The following is a 23,623-nucleotide window of genomic DNA, read 5'->3' on the forward strand; positions in this document are numbered from 1 at the left end:
TTGTTGAGTTATATGAGTTCTTTGTATATTTTGGAAAATTAACCCCTTAGCAGATGTATTATGTTCTCCCATACGGGGTGTTCCCTTTGCATTTTGAAGATGGTTTCTTTTGCTATTCAGAAGCTTTTTAGTTTGATATAGTTACATTTGTTTATTTTTTCCTTTGTTTCTCTTGCCCTAGGAGATGTATCAGTAAAAATTTTATGACGTGTCTGATTTTATTGACTATGTTTTCTTCTAAGATTTTTATGGTTTTGCAACTTACATTTAAGCCTTTTATCCATTTTGAACTTATTCTTGTGTATGGTGTAAGTTGGTGGTCTAATTTTATAATTTTGCATGTATCTAATTTTCCCAGCACCATTTATTGAAGAGACTGTCTTTACTCCATTGTGTGTTCTTGCTTCCTTTGTCAAATATTAATCGGCCACAATGGCTTTCTGGGGTCTCTGTTCCATTGATTTATATGCCTGTTCGTGTGCCAGTACCAGGCAGTTTTGAGAACAGTGGCATTGTAGTATAACTTGATATCTGCTATTGTGATATCTGGTACTTACTATTAAGAAGATGTGTTGATAGATTTTTCTCATTTAATACATCTCTCTCTCTCTCTCTCTCGCTCTCTCTCTCTCTCTCTCTCTCTCTCTCTCCCCCTCTCTCCCTTCCTCTTTCCCTCCCACCCTCCCTCCCTCCCTCTCATTTTTGGACAAGGTGGCCAGGTAGCATGGATTCAAATAGAAGGCTCCATAGCTAGTTCATTTTACAGCATTGTGGATCAGAAAGTACTTTGTGGTTTAAATAAAAATGATAAAATACAGGCCAAAGTTAGAGAGTCTATCTCTATTTAACTTTCTCTACTCTGAAATGTCTTCAGAATTAAGGATACAAATGTCCATAATGGTATCTTCATATTTAGAATGATTCATCATGCATACAAAGAAAAATGTGGAAATTAAAACTTCAGAGGAAAGCTTTATTCTTGCTCTTTGAGGTGCTTATTTTTTTTCACATTATAATTTTATCCAGTTAGATTTTTCCTCACATTTATCATATAAGCAGAAAGTGGTTTATTCTGTAGATGGTTCACTTTTTATTAGATCAATTCAGTAACATCTTTAAAGAACATTTCAAGATAACACTGAAATTTCTCCATGGCCTGAGTAATTCTGCCACTTAGAATTTCTAATATATTTTATTAACCAAATGGCAAATGTACAGTTATACAGTATATCCTTATATCTGATTTTGAATCCATGAAGTTTGAGAATCACTGGACCAGTGTATTTCCATCCACATCTGTAAAAGCCTTGTCAACATGCAAATGAGCATCTCTATGCTATAACTCAGTGGTAAGATTGTTAAAAACCACATTCCTGTGGTTTTGATACTCTGTGTGGAGGAGTAGTCAAATGGATAGGTGGAGAATAATAATTGAATTCTCTGTGCTTTTTACAGACCTTCTTAATACTTATAAAAATTCTGGTCTTTGACATGCAATCTCTAAATTCAAAAATCTAAAGCATAGTGTATTTAAATGTGTGTAAGTGTCTGTCATTGCCTCAGGACATTAGTTTTACTCCATTTTCCAGGCGTTTGTATTTTAACTACCACTTAATTTTTCTGGGTGGCACATAGCCAGTATTATGAATATCAGTAGAGCTGCAGGGAGATTGAATTAACATAAAGGTAAAACTTATTGCATCGCTTTCCTTCTGTGGATTATTACTCAAGTCTCAAGTCCTATATGGGCTGAGATATCTTGTAAGAAAGTTTTTCCGTTCAAACAATTTACAGCTCTTTATTAAGTGCTTATTCCAAATTGTAGAGAATGCCAAAGAAACATCTATTTCTTTGAAGAGCATATTATTTGTTATGCTTTTAAAAGACATATATGTAATTTCTATGTCTTTTTAAAAAAGAAATTCTGTGAGTGTGGATTGTGAGGACCTGAAGACTGTATCAGAGACCTGCGGGAAGACCTTCATGAAAATGTGGCTGGCTTTTGAATGAAGGCTGGGTTTTTCTTTTTTTGTTTTTTTAAAATTCTCACCTGAGGATATGTTTTCATTGATTTGAGAGAGAGAGAGGAAGGGAGAGAGAGAAACATCGATCAGTTGCCTCCCATAAATACCCAGACTGGGGATCAAATCTGCAACCTTTGGTGTATGGATGACACTCTATCCAACTGAGTCCCCCAGCCAGGGCAAGGCTGGATTTTTCTTAAAGGAGATAGGCATGCCATAGAGAAAATGTATGTGCATGTAGAGGTGTGGAGAAAGATGTTCATTGTAGCAAAAAAAAAAAAAAAAAAAAAAAAAAAAAAAAAAAAGGAAACAACATAAATGTCCATGCATATGGAAATTGATAAATTGATATATGTACAGAGTAGAAGAAGGCAATGGATGAACTCTATATTTAGAAGCATGGAATAATAATTAAAATAATTGTTAAAAGAAAATGTGTAAGTTACAGAATGATACATACCATATTATGCTACTTATATACAGTATTTTTAAAAACACATGCATATAAACACATCATAAAGGATGGAAGGAATGGTCACTAAATTTATTATAATAGTTCCATCATAGGAGGTTGGAAATAGGATAAGGATGAGGATTAATTGGAATTCAAGTTTCTGAATAAGTTATTATTTCTTAAAAACAAATTGAAAGTATAAAAAATATTTGAAGGTCATTTCTTTGGCCCCTTTAGTGATAATATACTTGTATTCCTCATAAAAGTAATTTGAAAAGAAAAAGAAAAATGGAATTGCCAGTATCAGTGAATGCTCATTGGGTCATCCAGAGTATGCAATGGATACAGACTTTCATTGTTTCTCTTTGTAGGTAAATGTCACTCGCGAAGACTCACCAAGTGAAGACCCAGTCTTTCTTAGGACTTTAGGCAAAGGAGATTGGTTTGGAGAGAAAGCCTTGCAGGGGTAAGTAGATCACATGTCACACAGTTTTTGCTTGAGTACTACATAAATTCCTGCCTTAAAGATCGAGCTCCTAACAAAACAGGATTTTAGTGCTGATTCTGATATCAGACATGGACCCTTGCTCATTTTTATTTTATTTCCAGCCGGAATTGTAATATGTGTAGATAGGCTGTAGGATTGATTGGTGGTTAACTTCTGTAATAAATAATTTTTATATTAATAGGAAAATCTCTCAGCTTTATGTTTCTTAACTCTATAAAGATAAAAGAGAGGAAGATGCCTCTGCTAAGCTTACTTTGTACAACAGTTTTATTCAGAATCACAGGAAGATGGTTGAGAATTTTGAAATCCCTAAACCTGGCTGAACAAACAATAGATGGGAAAGCAGTGATTCACCTCTGGCTGGCTGTCCTCAGTGCTGGTTATGGTAATGGGGGTGGAGGAGCAGGTGGGCGTGGAGGTGATTTATGCATATGCAGACTCACTCTTGAGGGCTCTAAAGACGGAAGAGGTGTACTGCCAGATCACTGAAATTGCACTTGTAAACTAAGACCTCAAGAAAGAAGCATTTGGGATTTCTTCCCATATACTATGGAAGAAAAACTCAGTTGACTTTGTGCCACTGAATGTACAAAATGCACGACAAATATGGCAGATTTATTTGGGTATTCTAGTCTTGATGTCCAATAAGCAGCACCTCTCGATTATCAGTAAATAGAGATAAAACTTTTCTGAGTTTAGTGCTGTAAGTATAATAAGCCACTGGAATCAGAAATAACAAATAAACATTTATTTTTGCATCATGTTCCAGGTGTAGGACTGTCTACTAGAGAGGAACAGCAATAGGATCAAACATATTCCTAAAATATTTGGAACAGTTTTGTTTCCATTTCAAATGATGACTTTATTTTAAAAAATACAAGCAATTTGCTTAAAGGTACTATAAAGAAAGTTTAAGGAGTTTTTAACATTTTATTTTTAATGACAGTTTATATTCAATATTATTTTGTGTTAGTTTCAGGTGTACAGCACAGCGGTGAGACAATCATATATTTTACAAAGTGGTCTCCCCAACGTTTCAACTACCCCCTGGCACCATACAGAGTTATTATAATATTATTGATTATATTCCCTATACTGTACTTTACATCCCTGTGACTATTTTATAGCTACCAATTTTTACTTCTTAATCCCTTCACCTTAAGGAGTTTTTATTTTTTAAGCCACAATCAGTTGCCAGGTCTTATTTCCTTCCTTACTATTTCACAACTACAAAAATAAAACAGTGATTTTGATGTCATCTTACTCAGGCCACATTATCTTGTGAAAATTCAGAACTAAGTGCACTTGATTTTCTGTGTTTTCTTTTACTGAGTTCATTTGATCCGATCTGATGAGTGTGTATTTGCCATTAAATTTTTCCAATGGCAAAGTTGGAAGAAATGCCATGGTTGGTGTAGATACACAAAATAATGCAATACTCATAATCTTCATAGCATAAAATATACAAAGATACCATTTGTGCTTTAATCTTTCTTTCCCTTGATTATTATATACGTAGAGGATTCTAGAGGATAATGCCACCTGACTGCCATGGTCCAAGATTAAATGTTTCTGTGAAAATTGTGATACATTTTCAACATATAACATTTTCAAAATATAACACTTTATATCATTTCTGATGAGATCACAAGCGGAACACCAGAAAGTAAAACATAATTGAGAATTGAAAGATTTTCTTTTGTAGCTTACTGTCATTGAATCTTGGTGCAAATAAAAGAAAGCTTTTATGGTGAAAACACCTTCCTAAAATGGGTCTTAAGAAATGACCTTGGGGATATGACTTATGAAAAAGATATCAAAGTTTGCTCTGATATCAAATTTAAGTTAATGCTTTTCCATGTAGATTAAATTCATGCTAACATATGCTTATTCTTATAAACTGCCTGTTGTCAAATCTCTTTTGAACACATTCATTCAGCCTCTTTGCTAGCCAATCTGTCACCACACCACCACCACAACCGTTACTACACTGACCTATCCCCATCCCTTTATTTCTTATGGCCTTTGGTATTGTTTTGTCACTACTTAACCGGGCTTTATCAGTCTACTGTAAGTGTCCTCTTAAATGTCACCGGAAATTTCCTACTGACATCATAGAACCATCTTTCTTTTATCTTTATCTGACTTAACATCTCTGCCACAATTTTACACTGTTGACCACTCCTTCCTTCTTTACATTTCCCATCCTTTGAGAGCCCTGCATGTGTTAGCACTCTACAATTTCTCATTTGATTTTCTAAAATTCACCAGGGTTTTGTCCTCAACTCTCTCTGTTACATAACATCTTGGTATACATCCATATCCATCACTGCATAGTCCTTCAATGAAAAGAAGTCCCAAATCTATACTAATAAAAGGGTAATATGCTAATTAGACCAGATAGACTGGACGTCTTCTGGACGTCATTTTGGATGCCTTCCTGACAAAGCCGGGGCCCAGGCAACGCCACCTGGGATCCTGGGTGCCTGCACCGGCCCAGGCAAAGCCGGCCCGGGTCCTGGGTGCCTGTGGCTGGCCAGAAGGAGGGTAGCCTGGGTCCCAGGTGCAGGGGCCGAAGCAGAGGCAGTTAGGGGCGATAGGCAGGCAGGCAGGCAAGTGGTTAGGGATGATCTGGCAGGCAGTTGAGTGGTTAGGGGCGATCAGGCAGGCAGGCAGAGTGGTTAGGGATGATCAGGTAGGCAGGTGAGTGGTTAGGAGCCAATGGTCCCAGATTGACTTGAAACCATATAGAATTCACATAGGCATCAGATTTGTCAAATTCTAAGCTACTTGGATCTGTAGTAATGGGAAATATATAAGAATATGATGAACCTGAGAGAGATGGGATCGAGCTTCCACTTGCTCCTCCCCCTCCTCCTAATATTTGAGTCTTCAGCATAATATATGGTTAAGAGTTCCAGCTCAGAAATCAGACTGCCTGGGTTGGAATCCACTCTGTCATTTATAAATTATGAGACCCTGAGAGATTCTCTTTTCATCTGAAATGAAAATGATGATTGTCTCTAACTTTTTGAGTTACTGTGAGAAGTAATCAAGGGAATACTTATAAAGCATTTTGGGTGACTACTTAGAATTTAGATGAATGCTCAAAAAAAGCCAACTCTGTCAGCACTACCACTATCATCTTTATCTCCATTATTATTATCAGCAATATCAACATCCATCACCGTAATGCTGCTATCACTGTTCCCATTCCCAAGAATGTTCTGGGCCAGTTAACCTCTCTGAGTCTCTGTTTCTGAAAATCTGTAAACTGAACCAGTTGAACTAGATGATCTCTAAGTTTTCTTAGGGCACAGTCTCTGCTTCTCTTGAAATGTGGCCTCTTTTCAGCTGGATCAGATCTCTAGATTCTAAATGCAGCTCTGGGCCACCCTAGTTAAATAGCAGACCACTGCCAGCAGGGCCCTTTCCTCCAGGAACTCTCCCACCTGTTGCCTGTCATTCTGAACACCTACACTACATGCCAGGCTCTGCCCTTGTTTGTGCAAAAACCAATCAGCCAGTCAATTCAACACACTTTGGTATCACAAGTCTGTATTCCCAGATTTTCCACTCATAGACTGTGATCTTAGGAAATTTAATTAATATTTCTGAACCCATTTCTTGGTTTTCTCTCTCTTTTTCAATTAATAAAATAATATATAAAATGATATAACACATATTGATATAGCATATATCATTCATTTATTTATTTGGAAAGACTTTTGGTTATGATTCAAACCTCTTTTGTATCCTTCCCCAGTACCTTTCCTCCCTCCCAGTATCATTACCCTGAAGTTGGCTATATGCATCCTCAGTGATTGTGTGTCTAAATTTTATTGTGTATGCATATATGTATAATAAACATATACATATATGAACATTAACATATATAAACTTGTTTTATGTGTGTTTAAGTTTTTACATCGGTGAAATCCTATTCTGTTTCATTTGGGGTCAATATATCATTTTTTCTTTTCTTTCTACTGCCATGCAAGTTGCACTTGTGTCATTCCTTTGTTTAGAAGTTTTACCTTCCTTTTCTATTCCTTTAATGATGAATTTTTTAAATTTTTAATATGTAATGGTAATTAATAGCTCTATCCTTCACTTGAATAATACAGGAATCTTTGCGTGTTTAACTTCAAATTACTCTTGCCTGCTTTTTATCTAGATTTGTAGTATATAGTTCCATATGATTGGTAAATCCTCAAATATTAGTCATTATTATTGATATATTTTTTCAGATCCTACTCAGATTTAGTAACTTGGTTTACTTATTATAGCAGTTCTTCCAACAATGTGCTTAATTATAATGCTGAGATGCCTAGAAACTTAACTCTTGTGTATATTAGTTATCCTGTGATAAAATTGGTTTCATTACACGTTGTTTTGCCACTGTCTGAAGAACCTATTAGCAATATTAAGTGAGAACTTACTGTAGTTTTCCCACTATTGCTTACATTCAACTTATTTCTTTTGAGTTCAGAGATGATTTATTTATGCTTTTTGCCTTTGCCTAAATGTGAATGACCATTGGGTTATGCATAAAAATCTAGGTTAGATTTACTTTTTCTCAGAATCTTAAATATTATTCCACTGTCTTCCGTATCCATAGTCTAGAATTAGTCAGTCACTATAAGTAATGTCTTTTTCGGGGGGGTGGGGGGAGGGAGGGTAGGTGTCTATCTCTGATATCCTTCATTTTTACTATAATCTAAGTGCAGATATGTTTTACTTTATTTCATATGACTCTATATGTCCCTTTCTTCGGAGAATGCAATTTTCCTCAATTCACAGCATTGTCTCTGCTTATCCCCTCCCCCCCAGTTCCTCTTTTTGTTTTGTCTTTTGGTTTCATCTCCTTATCCTCCCATCCTTGCCTTCTTATTTCAGGTTTATAGGTTTTTCTTATTATTCTGTGCTGCTTTTGTAATGGAATCTAGGTACATTCTTTCATATCCATCAAGAAATTCTCTGCTTCTCTCTTTAATTGTATCAAGTCTTAAATTCAATCTATACATTGAGTAGGTTCCAGTGACTACTTAAAATATTTTTTAGACTATCTGCTTGGCACATTACAGTGGTTAGGACTGTGAGCACTAAAATAAACCTTCGTGGGTTCAAATCCCAGCTCCATCATTTATAGGATATGTGATCTTAATTTTCTTCTCTTAGCTTCATGTTCATGATTTATAAGATGGGAATAATAGTATCTGCCACATAGGATTAAAGGGACTAATAAGCCAAATAATCTATATAGTTTTTGGGGCATACTAGAATCATGCCTGACAAATACTGTGTTCAATAAATGTTAATTATTATCATTATTTTATTATTCTTTAAAATGTTTATATTGTTTCTTATTTATACTTTATTTTCTTTTCTCTTTATTATGTTAAAAATATCAAATATTTTGTAATTTTTTTATTACCTTCACTTTTAGGTTCAGATTCTAAAGCTCTTTATATCTGTTAACTCTCCCTCCTTATTATATGGCTTATTATAGCTTGTGGGACTGTTTGTTTGTTTGTTTGTAATTACTGCATGCCCATTTTTTTAATTTAATTTTTTATTTTTGTTTTATTGCTTAAAATATTACAAAGAGTAGTACATATGTCTCCTCTCCCCCCCCCCCCCCCCGCCTTGACCTTCCCCCGGCCTCCCCTACCCCCCAGTGTGTTATGTCCATTGCTTATGCTTATATGCATGCATACAAGTCCTTTGGTTGATCTCTTACCCCCCCCCTCCGGCCCCCTCCCCCCCGCCAACCCTCCCCGGCCTTCCTGCTGTAGTTTGACAGTCTGTTCGATGCTGCTCTGCCTCTGTATCTATTTTTGTTCATCAGTTTATAATGGTCTTTATTATCCATAAATGAGTGAGATCATGTGGTATTTCTCTTTCATTGACTGGCTTATGCATGCCTATTTTCAATGGAATGAGGGGATTAAGGGATTCCCTTGTACCAGGTTATTGGAGCATCTCTATGTGGTTGTTTTTGTTTTGTTTTTTATGTTTTATATTTGCTCCTGCAAGGGCAGGCTTTAGATTGAGGTCCTTGAACCGTAAAGATAGAATAGAAAGAATTCAGATCTTTTAGTTGCCGGGCTTGGATTTCTGTTTCTCTCAGGGACAGTAGTTGCTAAAGCATGTATCTTGAGTATAGAAACAATCTAAGACTCTGGCCTTATGAAAGGCTCAGTACCAGCTTTTCTCGTGGGACCATAGCCAGACTCCTTCCCCCACCCCTTCATGAGCTCTCCTGGCCAGCTCCAGCACATGCCTCCAACCTTAGGACCCTTTTCTGTGTCCAGCACTTGGCTCTTGTAGGGTTTTAGTTTTGTTTCTTTTTTAGTTTTAGTGAAGATTAAAATTAATTTGGATTTTAGTGACGATCATTCTTATGAGGATTATAATGGATAACCTATGTAAAATGCAACAGAATGTCTTGTGGGATTTTTTCCAGATTGTCCTATATTTCTGGCTAAATTCCAAAGCCAACAAGCTGCCAGTACTTAGGGCGAGCTGCTTTTTGTAGAACTGAGTAAGAAGAGTTAGAATTGCTTTTTTAGTACCACTACTCTCTCTGTAAGATGGAGAACTAGGGATACTGAAGGATGGCCTTTTGAGGGGAATGGTGTTCATCAAAAGAAGTTGTTTCCTCAATTATCTGCTCTCAGTTTATTTTGTTGTTGTTGAACTTTTATATGTAAACAGGTGATTAAAATAGAGAATGTGATAAGTGATAATATAGAAGAAGCACAAAGTGTCATGGCACATTATAATATCTCTATTTTCATCCCAAAATGTTTCCTGGGCTCCAAATTTAGTTTTGCATGGGGCATGGCCACTTGGATATCACTCAGGTACTTCAAGTGGCACTTGGACAACTGTAAACTCATTTTCTCTCCACCCCCAACCAAATCTACTCCATTTGAAATGATTACTATTGCAATAGTGTTTCACACACCAAAAATTTGGACATTATCTTTGACTGTTTCCTCTCCTGAAATACTCACATCACTAATAACTAATCCTGTTGATTCTACCTCTTAAATAACTCTCACCATCACCTATGTATTGCCACAGTTTAAATCTGTCACCTGGATTACAATCCAGCCTCCTAATTGGTCACTCTGTGTCCAGTCTGGCTCACTTCCCATCTATTCCAAACACTATGGTTATGACAATCTCGCTATTAGTTTTCCAGAATAGCTACAATAAATTACTACAAACTGAGTGACTTAAAACAATGGAATCTATTCTTTCACAAGTCTGGAGGAAAGAAGTCTAAAATCAAGGTGTCACATCCCTATGAAAACTCTAAGGAAAATGTGTTCCCTACCTCTCTCTAGCTTCTGGTGCTTACTGGCTTCTTTGGCTTGTGCCTTCATCAAACCAATTTCCACCCCCATCTTCACATGGCCATCTCTCCTCTGTGTGTGTTTCAGTATCAAACTCTCTCTCTCCTGATAAGGACACCGGTCATTGGATTTAGGGCCTACCCTAATCTGGTATGACAGTCTCTTAACTTGATTACATCTCCTAAAACCTTATTTCCAAATAAGATCACATTCAAAGGTATTGGGGTTGAAGACTTTGACATAGCTTTGGGGGGGGGGGCACAATTCAACCTACAACACTGTAAATCAGGCTTATGTCACTTTATTTCTCAAAGGCTTCCCATAGCACTTCCTGCTGTGAGGTCTGTTCTCATATTACCACTGCAATCTCATCACCGCATCCCTGCATCATGATCCATGCTGTAGCTATTCTGAGATCTTCTATGTCAACATCATCCCCATGACGTTTTTTACTTTTGGGCATTTGGCATAGCAGTAATCTGTTGTGATTACAGTCCTTCCTGGCATGGCTGAATAACTGAACTTACAATAAGCTTCTGTGGGATGTTAGAACTTGGAAGATCAGTACAGCATAGAATCCAATGCATAGTCATGTAGAAGCTGACCTGTTGCTCTATAGGCACCTAGACCCATGGCATAGTCATATACTCTTATATATGAACACAAGATGCCCAGGATACAAAAGTAGCCCACTGGGCTTTGATGTTAAGGAAGTCATTAGAGAATTTATAAAAATCATATCTTGGTTATAAAGAAACCAAAATATAGTCACATGCTTACACACCAAACATACCTATTCCAAATTATTAATATTATTACAAAAACACCTGTAGCCAAACCCACATACAAACTAGCCGAGATAAATGAATCAAGGAAATTTGAACATCTGCTCTCTGATCTTTTCTAGAGTGTAGACCTGTAATATAAAGTTAACCACACAAAACATTTCTTTTGTTGTTTGAATTTATTTGCTAATCTTGTCAATACTTTAGTGTGCACTATACACTCAAATATCTCAACAATAGTTCCGATTATTATAATAGGCAAGAATTATCAGTAAGTGATAGTAACCAAAGACACATTAGTTTAAGCCAATTAGAATATTGGTTGTTCAAAAATTGTAAAGTGGAAGGGGATTTATGAAAGAGGACTTTTATTCTAAAAGAAGGCTTTGGGCCTGCTGACACAAATAATTGTTTCTACAAAGGGGATATTTTTATAGATAGTTGAGGAAACATCAGTGTGTCTTAGAAAATAGTTTCTTTGTCCCTGCCATCTTAAATATAAGGTCATTTTCAATAGTGAAAATTGAGGTACTTACTGAACAATTCAATCCCTCATTGCTATTCTCCAACATGTCATTCAGACAAATAATTTCCTTCAGTTGCCACAAGATAAGAAAATATAATGCATATTTGAAACTCTCTTCAAAAACTAATAGAAAAAATGTTCATTTGAAGCTAATTTCCTTGTTAATGAATTTGGCTAGTGTTTTGTGTCTCTGTCATTTTTATTCTTTTCAAGTCTAAATGATTGCTTCTTAGTTTTTTCTTTATACAGTATAGAATAAAATGGCTTGCTATAAATCACACTTTGGACAGGCAACAGATATTTTAGTTAGAGTCATAATTATTACACTAATCACTTGTGATACCTTAAAAAATATTTTTAAACCCACCGAATAGTTTTGCCCCAAAGTATATTTGAATGTAACATTTACTTACATATTCTGATTGAGACTGTGTCCTCATGAGATGAGTATTTCCAGCTTTATTTGGCCTCACATTCCTCATTCATACAATGAGCTGGGAGTGGGAGATATTTTAAAAACATACGCTATGTGATAATTGTCTTACCCCATATTCCATAAATTAAGGCAAGCACAATATTCCTTTTAGGACATTTCAAGTAGTATGTAAGGGGATTCGATTTTAGCACCTCTTCCTAGGGCCATGTTCAAATGTATCAGCAAATAATCATATAAGCACCTTATTTTAATAACACACACACAATTAGAAATTATTTAAAAAACCCATTTCAATAGCATCATAAATTATGAAGAAATTAGTAATAAATTTAACAAAAGGTTTTTAAAACCTATATACTGAAAACTATAAAACATATTTAAGAGGGATGTTGAGATCTACTGTGTTCATGTCATAAGACTCCGTATTGTTCACCCAGATTGACCCATACATCCAGTGCAGTTCCAGTCAAAAATCCCAGCAAGTTTTATTGTAGAAATTGACAAGCTGATTTTAAACTTCATATAAAACAGCCAAAAGAACTTTGGGGGAAAAAATAATAAATTTGGATGACTAACTCTACCAGACTTAGAGACTTATTTTAAAGTGCCAGTAACTAAGGCAATGTGGTATTGATGTCAAGACAGGCAAACAGATCTCTGAACAGAGTAAAGAGCTCTGAAATCCACCACACACATATTGCTGCCTTAGTGAGCTCAGGCTGCCATAACAGTATTATAGAGCGGGTGTCTTAAAACAACAGAAGCATACTTTCTTACAGTTCTGGAGGCTAGAATTCCAAGATCAACATGGTTGATTTCTTGTGGGACTCTTTTCCTGACTTGCAGATGGCTGCCTTCTTGCGGTATACTCACATATCTATGCTTTTCTGGCCATTGCTTGGTGCATGCACATACAGAGAGTGAAAAAGCTCTCTGGTGTGTCTTCTTATAAGGGCACTAATCCCATCATGAGGGACCCACCTTTACGACCTCATCGAAACATAAGTGCCTCCCAAATGCTCTACCTTCAAATATCATCATATTGGGGTTTAGGGCCTTAACAAATGAATTTGAGGCTAGGTAAGGGGGCACACAATTCAGTCTTATAGTATTTGCCAGTTAAAGTGTACCATCAGTTCCAAGGCAATTCATTGATGTCACCTTTTTCCATAAATGGTGTTGAAACAATTGAATATCCATTAAGTAGCATCTAATGAGCAGAAAGAATTGACCAACAAAATAAGATCTGAAGTAGGGAGGCATGTAACAGACCGATATACCTCAATGTGGGGTTGGGTGGATGAGAAGAAATAAACCAAAGAACTTACATACTTACAGGCATAGCCCCTGGACATGGGCAATAGGGTAGTGAAGACATGGGGGGTGGGTAGGGGCCAGGAGGATGGGGTAAAGGAGGGGGAAACGGGGATATCTGTAATTCTGTCAACAATAAAACATTTATTTAAAAAATAAAAAATAAACTTGGCCCTATACCTTGCATCATATACCAGAATTAAATTAAAATGCACTATAAACCTAAATGTGAAACCAAAACTACAAAATCTTTAGGGAGAAAACATAGATCAACTTTGGGAAGTTTGTTTAAGTGAAGAATTTTTTTGGGTGTCATACCAAAACACAGTCTATAAAAGATAAAGGTGTTAAGTTAGACTTCATTAAAATGAAGAATTTCTGTTCTTTGAAAAAAAGAACTACTAGGAATAGGAAAATAAAATATTTTCTCTCCACTGTGAGGATGTATTTACAAATTATATGTCTGAGAAGGGATTTGATTCCAGAATAAATAACTCTCAAATGCTAATAATGAGGAAAAAACACAATTTTTATAATGGACAAAATATTTGAACAGACATTTCACCAATAAAGAAAAACTGATCACAAATAGGCACATGAAAAATTTCTCACCATTATTAGTTATTAGGGAAATGCAAATTAAACCCACAATAAAATAACACTATACATATATTAAAATGTCTAAAATTTACAAGATTTGACCACATACCAAATGTTGCAGAAAATGTGGGGCAAGTGGAAGTTTCATATATTTATTGCTGGTTGGAATGTAAAATGGTACACCACTTTGGAAATAAATTTAGCATGTTTCTTAAAAAGTTAAAGATATTTTCTGCCATATGACCCAGCTAGTCTATTCATAGGTATTTACATGAAACAGGAAAACTCATGTCCATACAAAGACTTATACACAAATGTTCATAACAGTTATATTTGTAATATCCCAAAATTTGAAACGATCCAAATGTTCATCAACAGATGAATGGAGTTGGTCCGACGGTTGTGGGTTATTGTTAAGCTGATTAACAGATGAATGGAAAAAAAAAATCATGGTATGGTCATACAATGAAGTCCTATTTAGCAATAAAAAAAGAAGTATTGATATACTCGACAACATAGAGGGATATAAAAATAATTAAGATTAGTGAAATGAATTAAAAAATATGTGATTTTATTTATATACGATCTAGAAAATAGTAACTAATCTATAGTGACAGAAAGCAGCTTAGTGGTTTCCTAGTCATAGCATTTGTCAGGAGACAGAGATTATGGAGAGATACTAGGAAATCAGGGACAATGTGTCTGCTCATTATCTTGGGTGTAGTGATAGAATCATGAGTGTCTATACATGTCAAAAGCTTTAAAATTTTGCACTTTAAACATGTGAGGTTTCTTTGTCAATTTTACCTCAAAAAACTATTAAAATGTTTTCAAACTCACTTTTAATCTTTCCATTATCTTTGATATAATCAAGTGTCAGTAAGAGAACTATCAACTCTCCTGTGGTTCATTACCCACTGTTGCCAATTCCCACTCAGGAGGCTCAGAGCTCGCTATGCTCCCATGATCAGAGCATCTGTTAACACCATCATAGTTTTACAGCTTCCTTAACAGGTAACAGAAAGTGTTAAGGCTTATTTGGGCAAGTGGAATTAGAGGGTCATGAGTGAGAAAATCCACTGTCAGTAGTTATATTCTGCAAAGCCATGGAGTTTTGAACAAGTCAAGTGGTAGGTTACCCAATACCTACCGACAAGGATGGGCTAAAAGGGTCTTGTCTTTGGGAGTCAGTTTTGGGCTGTGTGTCAGTATCTAGTTTGTTTGGATATTTTGACTCTCAGCCTGGAAAATAGAGGATAGACAGAATTTTCTACCAAAGTGGTAGAATTTAAGATCAAGCAGATCATCAGAAGCAGGAGAAAGGATGACTGAAAGACCACATCAGGCTCAAGATCTCATAGCTGAAAGAATTTGCACTTATTTGGGGTGTTTGGGGTGTTCAATCCTTGAGCATAAGCACATGGAGGTATGGGTCAAGAGTTTTACAGTGATAAAACGGGCAGTGCAAAGGTGGAGAAGAGACATAGTACCCAACAGCAACAGTTTCTGGGATTCCCAGATGTTTCTCATTCATAAATTACCCTTGCTTTCCACAATGCCGAGAATTGGTGTTACCCAGCTAATGAGACTATTCTCTGCTTTCGCCTTTTTCTGAACAGTAATGTCATTGAAAAATGGATTTGGAATTCTATGTAAATTAGTTTTAATACTTATAATGAAATAAACTAAATAAAATGGAAGATAATATTTAAGTGATGGGTGAGATAGTTTATATGTTAAATTTTACATAAGGTATTTATTCCTGTATTGCCTAAAGTCATCTCAATCAGTAGTGATCCTCATGTCCCACATTAGGAAACATAAGACAAACTATTAATTAAACTAAGACAGTTCAGCCAGCACACCTCTATGTTATAATACATTATGCTACAAAATTTTAAATTTAAACAGCATGCATTTTAACATTCCTCTCTTAAATTTAATTGTCATTCATTCTCAGCAAAAAATGCATTGTTTACTTAACAAGGAAACATTTAAAAGTAAACAAGACAGATTTCCTGCTCTCCAAGGCATTCTGTTAAATGCTTTTTTTTACATACATTGTTCTGTTTGATTTTCGCAGCGGCCATTATTAGGCCCATTCTCCATGTGAGAAAACAGAGGCTCAGTGAGATTAAACAACTTGCACAAGGCCAGGTACTGAGCAGAGAAACTCGGAGTCCAGCCCAGGTCCCTCGGCGCCATCATTTGTCTTTTTGGTTTAGCATACTGCAGTTATATGTCTCAGTGACCAGTCTGGTCAGAATGGGCACCGTAGGGAGTTCTCAGTATACAGGAGTTTCATGTTATAACTACCTTCCTTTCCTACCCAACTGAGGTGTGCCTTCTATTAGTTCTTACTCTCCCGAGATACTTGATGCATTTATCTTCTACTAAGTTTCATGATTTGGATGATGGAGGATCCCTTATCATAAAAATACCTGTGGTTTTGTCTTGGCCTCAGCTCTGCTAAGTGCGCATGATTTTAAATCAAATGGACCTATTTATCACCCCCTTTTCCCTTTAGCTGTGGGAAAGTTTCTTAAACTATCCTGCTTTCAAAACTATACCACAAATCAGGGCTGCAAGTATTAAGCGCTTATTCTGTAAGGTCTAATGAATCTTCTTCTGTTTTCTGGAATATTCCTGAGTGCCTGAGCTTAATGATGCCCTCAGCATCAGTGGCTGGAAGTTGCCTGCTACCCAGATGGCAGACTGCCTCTCTCACTGTCTACTCAGCAACATCTTTGCTGCAAACCTGCTCCCCATATGGGGAAACATGTTGGTTTGAAAGGAACATTTTTCACAAACATTCCATAAGAGGAATACAGGTTTTCTGCCACCCCCACCCATATGCACTATTTTCCTTAGAAACTTGGATTTGCTGTCCTGCATAAGGATAATATTTTTACTTTAAGGCTTCTGATTTTGTGGTACCAAACCAAAATCATCAAGACTTATAAAACAGGTACCTAAAGTTAACTTTTAAACTTACACATTTTAATTTATAAATATTTTAAATAATCATAAATTATTTTTTAAAAATATGGAAGAGAAAAAATTCAAATGGTGTTTTCCTAGACCTACCACAGACTAGTGAGGAGTTGAGATTGTGGAAAATAACGGGTTTTGGGAATCTTTGCTACTAGAAGCTGTATTTAATTTGTATCCCTCTTAACTTCCACCATCACCAATCTACACTCTATTGGTAGGTAACCTCTACTGTCCATGGCACTGCGTGTACCTGAAAAAGCACCGAGAATATTACTCAAGCTGTCACACACTGGAGAGAATCATAGACTGTATTTATTTTTAAATTCCATTTTTTACCGATAGTTTTATTCAAAAGAAGGCTGCGTAAATTATTTTGTTACCAACTTCAGAAGAGTTCATTAGTTTCCCATTTGCTAGAACAGAGTGAGTCATTAAGAATTGGAATATAAATCTTGCAATTTCTCCTTCTAGCAATGTCTAAATATCCCAAAAAAAACCTCTGCTTAGCCAAATGGTTTTATTTAAAGTAGCAAGACTATATGTGTTTGTGGAAATGGAAAATAATATTTAAGTGATGGATGAGATAGTTTATATGTTCAGAGAGTAAATCATGGATCTCTCGGTCTCCCCTAAGAGTAGAGTTGGATAAACATACAGGCAAATGCCATGGGAGAAAAACAGTCTTTACTAGCATTTTTATTTCTTTTTAAAATGCATTAATTTCTCTGCCCATCAGTTTTCTCTGTTAAGCATACCTTCATTTCCCTCATCACTCACATTTGAAAGTTAGGGCAAACTGCAACCCTCCTCCCCCTGGGTCGTAGCTCTCCTTCTTCCATTTTTAGGCACCACATTTCATGGACAGTTCTTTCACAGTATTTCTCATATCCACTCCTTTCTCTTTTTATCACTTTCCCCACTGCAAATTCAGATCTTTCCTTTACCTATAGTGCGTGTTTTTAGGTTCTTGTTCTCATTCATCATATCTTAATAGGTCATAAATATCACCACCTTGGGCCAGGCAAAGAAGACCCTTGCTCTGGGCCTGCCCTTTAGCTGGTCCCATTCTGGCCCTTCTCTGCTATACCTCTTTCCAAAGGGAAAGGAGTCTTCAGGATCAAGTGTAAATGCTGGATATGCCCACCTGGAGCCTGTACCTCCCCTTCTAGACCATTCATCAGGGTAAGGGAGCCAGGGTGGAAGTATGAAGGGACATTAGCAATTTTAAGTAGGGTGGTTAGCATAGTCCTCAGTGAGGAAGTGACATTTGAGCAAAGATTGAAGGAGATAAGAGAAGGAGCCACATACCTCATGAGGGAAGACTGCCCCATGTACTAATAATAGGGTCTCCCCAAATTTACTTGATATTGTCTATGAACCAACCTTTCAATGTCCTGTTTCATCTCTGAACCTTGGCAGTAGTTACTTCTCTACCTGGAAAGCCCTTTCACGCACCTGTTATTGGGCTTATAAATGTTTTACAACCAGTTCTCTGGGGGAAAAAGAAAAAGCAGAACATACCAAAAAACCCCAACTCCAGTGATTACCGATTTCTGCTGAATAAATACTCCCACCAAGGCCAAGTTACCAGTATGCTGGTCCTGAATGTGGATGTGGGAAGAAGAGATATGTAAAATTAGCTCTCCCAGTAGATAGGAGGCTGCTCCAGCATCACAATTCCCTTGATTCATTTCCTCTCACAAGGTGTCACCTGTTTAAATCTCCCTCTGCCCTTTAACTGTCATGGGTGTTATGCTTGATGCCCTCCTCCTCCTCTCCAAAAGCACACTGCATTCTGACCTCTCCCTTAGCATTTTCATTTTCCATCTGCCTATTTATAAAAAAAAAAAAATAAGCATTTCAGGCAATAATCATTTTACATTGTTGTGCTTAGTCCCTCACAGCAGGAACATACAGCATATTTTTTAAGTCACTGATTTTAGTACAGTTGGGTTATTTTGCTCTTTTGAAATTTTTACTTCTAATATTGGACAATATTAAATAGTTTATTAGTTTAGAATGATAATGACATTGTCATTATGAAGTTACAAGGAGCCTTTATATTTCAGAGGTTGACAAACATTTGCAGATAAAATACATGGCGTCCGCAGAGGAGTGGTCATTGGGGAATGGGGAGTATAAATGAGAAAAGATTGGCCAGGAATTGATCATTGTTGAAACTGGTGACAGTTGCACTGTCATTTATTATATTTTTTTCTCTCTCTCTTGCTTTACATATGTTTACAATTTTTCATAATGAACTAAATACATTTATTCTCTTTCACTTATTTTGAGATTGTTGTAAATTGTGCTTCTGAGCTAGGTACCAAAATTATTTTTTGCAGTTATTTTCGTCAAAATTGCATTGAACCATGGCCATTTTTTCATGGTTAGAGCATTGGTCTGGGTTTGATTCCTGGTCCAGGGCATTTACCTGGAGTGCAGGCCTGATCCTGGCTGGGTCAGGGCATGTGCAGGAGACAACTGATCAATGTTTCTCTTTCTCTCTCCACACCCCGTCCCCCATCCCTCCCTTCCACTCTCTCTAAAAAATCAATGGGAAAAAAATATATATCCTCAGGTGAGGATTAACAACAGCAACAAAAATTGCATTGAGCATGAGTTGCATTTCAATAGTTGATTCTTCAAATGTTTTTAGAGTAACCACTGATAAATTACTTCAATAATTTATTTACTTTTCATTTTTAAGTGCAAAGGAAATGTATTGTGTAGTCAACTAATTAAATACAACAACACAGAAAATTTGGAACAGGCCCAGATCAGAAGATTTGTGATCCAGAATCATGTGATCCAGAAAATTTGGAACAGGCCCAGATTATATTGTGCTATGAAGAAAACATTATTCAAATTCTTTCGTGATTTGAATAATGTTTTCTTTTATATTTTCATGTTTAACTGATTTTTAAAAAAATGATTCTAAGAAAATTGTTCATGTAAAATTGCCACTTTGAGTTGTTTTACAAAAGTGGCTCCTTGACTGACTGAAGGGTAAGATTTATGAAAAGCAAGTATAAAACAATATATTTTTACCAAAAGTATTTTGCCTAAAGAGTTCCAGGATGGATATGAAATTACCTAGGAAATTAGATGTAGATTTATTTTGTGTTAAACCTGAATGCAAAACACAGTATGTTCCAATCTAGCTACATTAGTAACTATTGAAACCGGTATAAAGAAGCAAAGCATGCCTAGAGGGTCTGGGAAATCAGCGGGCACCAATACGAAGATCTTTTATTGCTTATTCTCTTCTGTCTGAGTTGAATTTTAAATAACCAATTTACATTTCAATCCCAGGTTTACATAAATATATAATAACGAAATCCTTTTTGATATTGATAAACTGTAAAGAACTTGCTGAAAGAATATAGACAAGACTTTGCTCAGTAAATTTCTAAAAGGTATATGGCTGGCTTGAATATTAGTTCACAAAATAGCCCAATTCTATGACAAGTTCCTTAGAAAATAATTAGTTGCACATTTAAAGTGCTTGCTAGGCTCTGGTTTTTTAAAAGGAGCAGTAAAGTTTTTCATTACTGTAATAACTAAAAATATACCTTTCACTTACATAACACAATGAAACGAATATTTGCTTAACTAAGATGCTTTCGAGACAAATTGAAAATATTTACAGCTCTAAATTTTATTTTTATTAATTTTCTTAAATTACTAAGATCTGATTCTACTTAACCACTCAAGTTTGAAATATTTATTGCCTTCAGAGATATTTTTTAATTATATTTTGAAATTATTTGAAATTTACATAGAAGTTGCAGGATTAACACAGAAAACTCCTATATGTATTTCACCAAATTCACCATGTTTTGACATTTTGCTGCATTTGTTTTATCATTTTCTCTAATATGTTGATATAAATATGTGTTTATATTTTATATACATATAGGTATGGTTTATTCTGAACTATTTGAGAGTAAATTGAATACATCATGCACTTTTACCCCTATTGCCTCAATGCGCATTTCTCAAGAACAAAGATATATTCTTTTTTTTTCCTCCCAATATTATTTTGTATTGGTTTCTGATGTAAGGTGTACTGTCTAGAAAATCATATACTTTATGAAGTGTTTTCTCTGATATTTCCATGAAAACAAATCAAGACATTAATGTTTGCTGTTTAAAGTACTTTCTTGGGAAATACATTATGTAAAACTTTTTTGTGGATCCAGTTTACAAATACACCATTTCTCCCCACTTTTTTTTTTCATGGTAATAACTCACTGGTTTTCTGATCAGGAAAAAATCCCATCATGATTATTTTAATAAATTCAGAAATTTAAAAGGTCATTTTAAACATTGGAACACATTGTCAAGCTGACCATTTTATTTTCCTCTTGATTATTTATGATTTTATTTTTCCCATTTGAATATTGAATATTATATTTTCTCAATATAACCTAGTATAAGTTAGAAATTAGGTGTCTAATCTTATGAGCCTTTTTATTTGCTTGATTTTCTACTGGTTAACCAGTTGTCAAAAATATGGTTTATTGAATAGGATATCTTTTCTTTAATAAATTAGTATGCTTTTTATCACATACTAACTTGCTACATATACTCAGGTGTGTTTATAGACTCTTAGTTTATTTTCACTGACTCTATTACTGAATACTATTAAAAATTATGAGAAAATGTTCTATGTAGTATGAAGTGAAAAAGTTCTGTATAAATATATATATTCAAACTGATTCATGCTAAAAAAGGGGGATCACCCACAGACATACTCCTACCAAAGAGGTTTGCTGAAATACAAAGGTTATCTCTAGATGCACAGAACATGAATGATTAATTTTTTTTACTTCTGACACATTTCTGTATTTTTAAATATTCTACAATAAATACATATGACTTTCATAATCAGAAAAAATATCTAAATGTGTTAAGATTTTTAATCTTTTTAAACTTTATTAAATTAGAAGAGAAATGAAATTGTGTGGAAGATATGACCACTTAAATAGGATCGGAAGAAAGTGATGGCTCCAAGTTATGCTGTGTTCTTAGATTAACTAGATAACTTAATTCTTAAAAATAAATAGGCTTTACTTCAAAGGGCAACATGGAATTCAGGAAATGGTGACTAGCCTGAGTAGCAGAAATAGAACAGTGGGCAAGTATGGTGTCCATAGTTGTGAAACCTGCATTTCATAATTCACTGTTTTCTTGAAGAATGAATTGCAGTTTTCTTGAATTTTATTTGGCTGTCTATTCTTAGCAACAGACTGATGCACAAAATTCCTTTTTAAGAACTACAACAGTTATTAAAGCTTGTTATTAATATGCATGAAATTCAGACCTTTACGTTTTTTGGTCCTACTTCCAGATGTTCATTCCGTGCTGGAAAGATGTGTTAATAGTCTAAGTGGTGATAGAAAGATCTTTAAAAATAAACATATAAGGAGAGCTAAGATTTTCACTGTCAGAGAAATAAGTTACGAATAAAAAAGAAGTCTGAAATGACAGTTTAGTACTGGGTTAAAACCAGAGATATCATTATGACTGCATTAGATAGATATTTAGAAAGATGATAGATAAATGATAGATAGATAGATAGATAGATAGATAGATAGATAGATAGATAGACAGACACATGGGTTGGCATATGTACATATGTGTTCTTGTTCTGCTCATGGATGAGTCAAGAAGCAGTGATACTCCATTAGTAGCAAGAATACCCACTGCCCAGATTTTGGTTTCTAAATATCACTCTCCAGTGAAAGAAACCAGGTTTCCTTGGAGGAATGGTTAGGGTAGAGAAAATACAAGATGATTCTGGAGCTTCCTGTTGTACCCCAAAATAACGAAATGCGATGGATGGATGGATGGATGGATAAATGGACAAATGGATGGATGGGAAGAGGAGACAGATATTTCTTACAGAATAATTCTAATTAATAAATTTAAAAGAAAATGAGGGAAATATTAAATCATGAGACCATCACATTTAACAATTGTTGCAGGTAAGATCTACTGAAGATGGTTATCATCAGTGGGTGAAACTTTAAGGTGACATAAGATATTTGTATAGCCTCAAATTATCTCCGTCAAATAATTTATTAATTATTGTGGTAGTGTTAACATATGTTTGCATAACCTTTGTTGGTAAGCAAATGCAATCTGAATGTCATAGGTAACCATTAATTGCACTGCCTTCTTTTGTACTGTGTTCTGTTAGGGTAGCTTATCAGTTTTAAGGTATAATTGGCTCAAATTGGAACATAAAAAATAAGTGGTAAATTCCTGATAATCAAACCAATTTATTTTTACCTCTGGTAAGGCATCTTATATAATAAAAGGGTAATATGCAAATTGACCAAATGACAGAACAACTGGTCGCTATGATGCACACTGACCACAGGGGGCCGATACTCAATGCAGGAGCTGCTCTCTGGTTGTCAGGGCTCATGGCTGGTGAGCACAGAGGTGCTGGCGGGAGTCTCTCCAGTCTCCATGGCAGCACTAAGCTGGTCAGTAGGACATCCCCCAAGGGCTCCTGGACTGTGAGAGGGTGCAGGCCGGGCTGAGGGACCCATCCCCCTCCCCCTGCCCCCTAGTGCATGAATCTTGTGCACGGGGCCTCTA

The 23,623-nt window shown here is 35.6% G+C and overlaps 1 protein-coding gene across 2 annotated transcripts in view; it reads left to right on the forward strand.

The window, feature by feature from the left end:
• Positions 1–23,623, forward strand: part of PRKG1 (protein kinase cGMP-dependent 1) — a 1,061,913-nt gene that overhangs the window by 870,400 nt on the left and 167,890 nt on the right. For both annotated transcript variants that reach the window (XM_036336760.1, XM_036336758.1), the window contains exon 7: positions 2,850–2,944. In XM_036336760.1, the coding sequence (XP_036192653.1) occupies positions 2,850–2,944 (95 nt within the window). The remainder of the gene's footprint in view (positions 1–2,849; positions 2,945–23,623) is intronic.

The sequence above is a fragment of the Myotis myotis genome, unplaced genomic scaffold, assembly GCF_014108235.1.
Source record: "Myotis myotis isolate mMyoMyo1 unplaced genomic scaffold, mMyoMyo1.p scaffold_m19_p_15, whole genome shotgun sequence".
Classification (NCBI taxonomy): Eukaryota; Metazoa; Chordata; class Mammalia; order Chiroptera; family Vespertilionidae; genus Myotis; species Myotis myotis.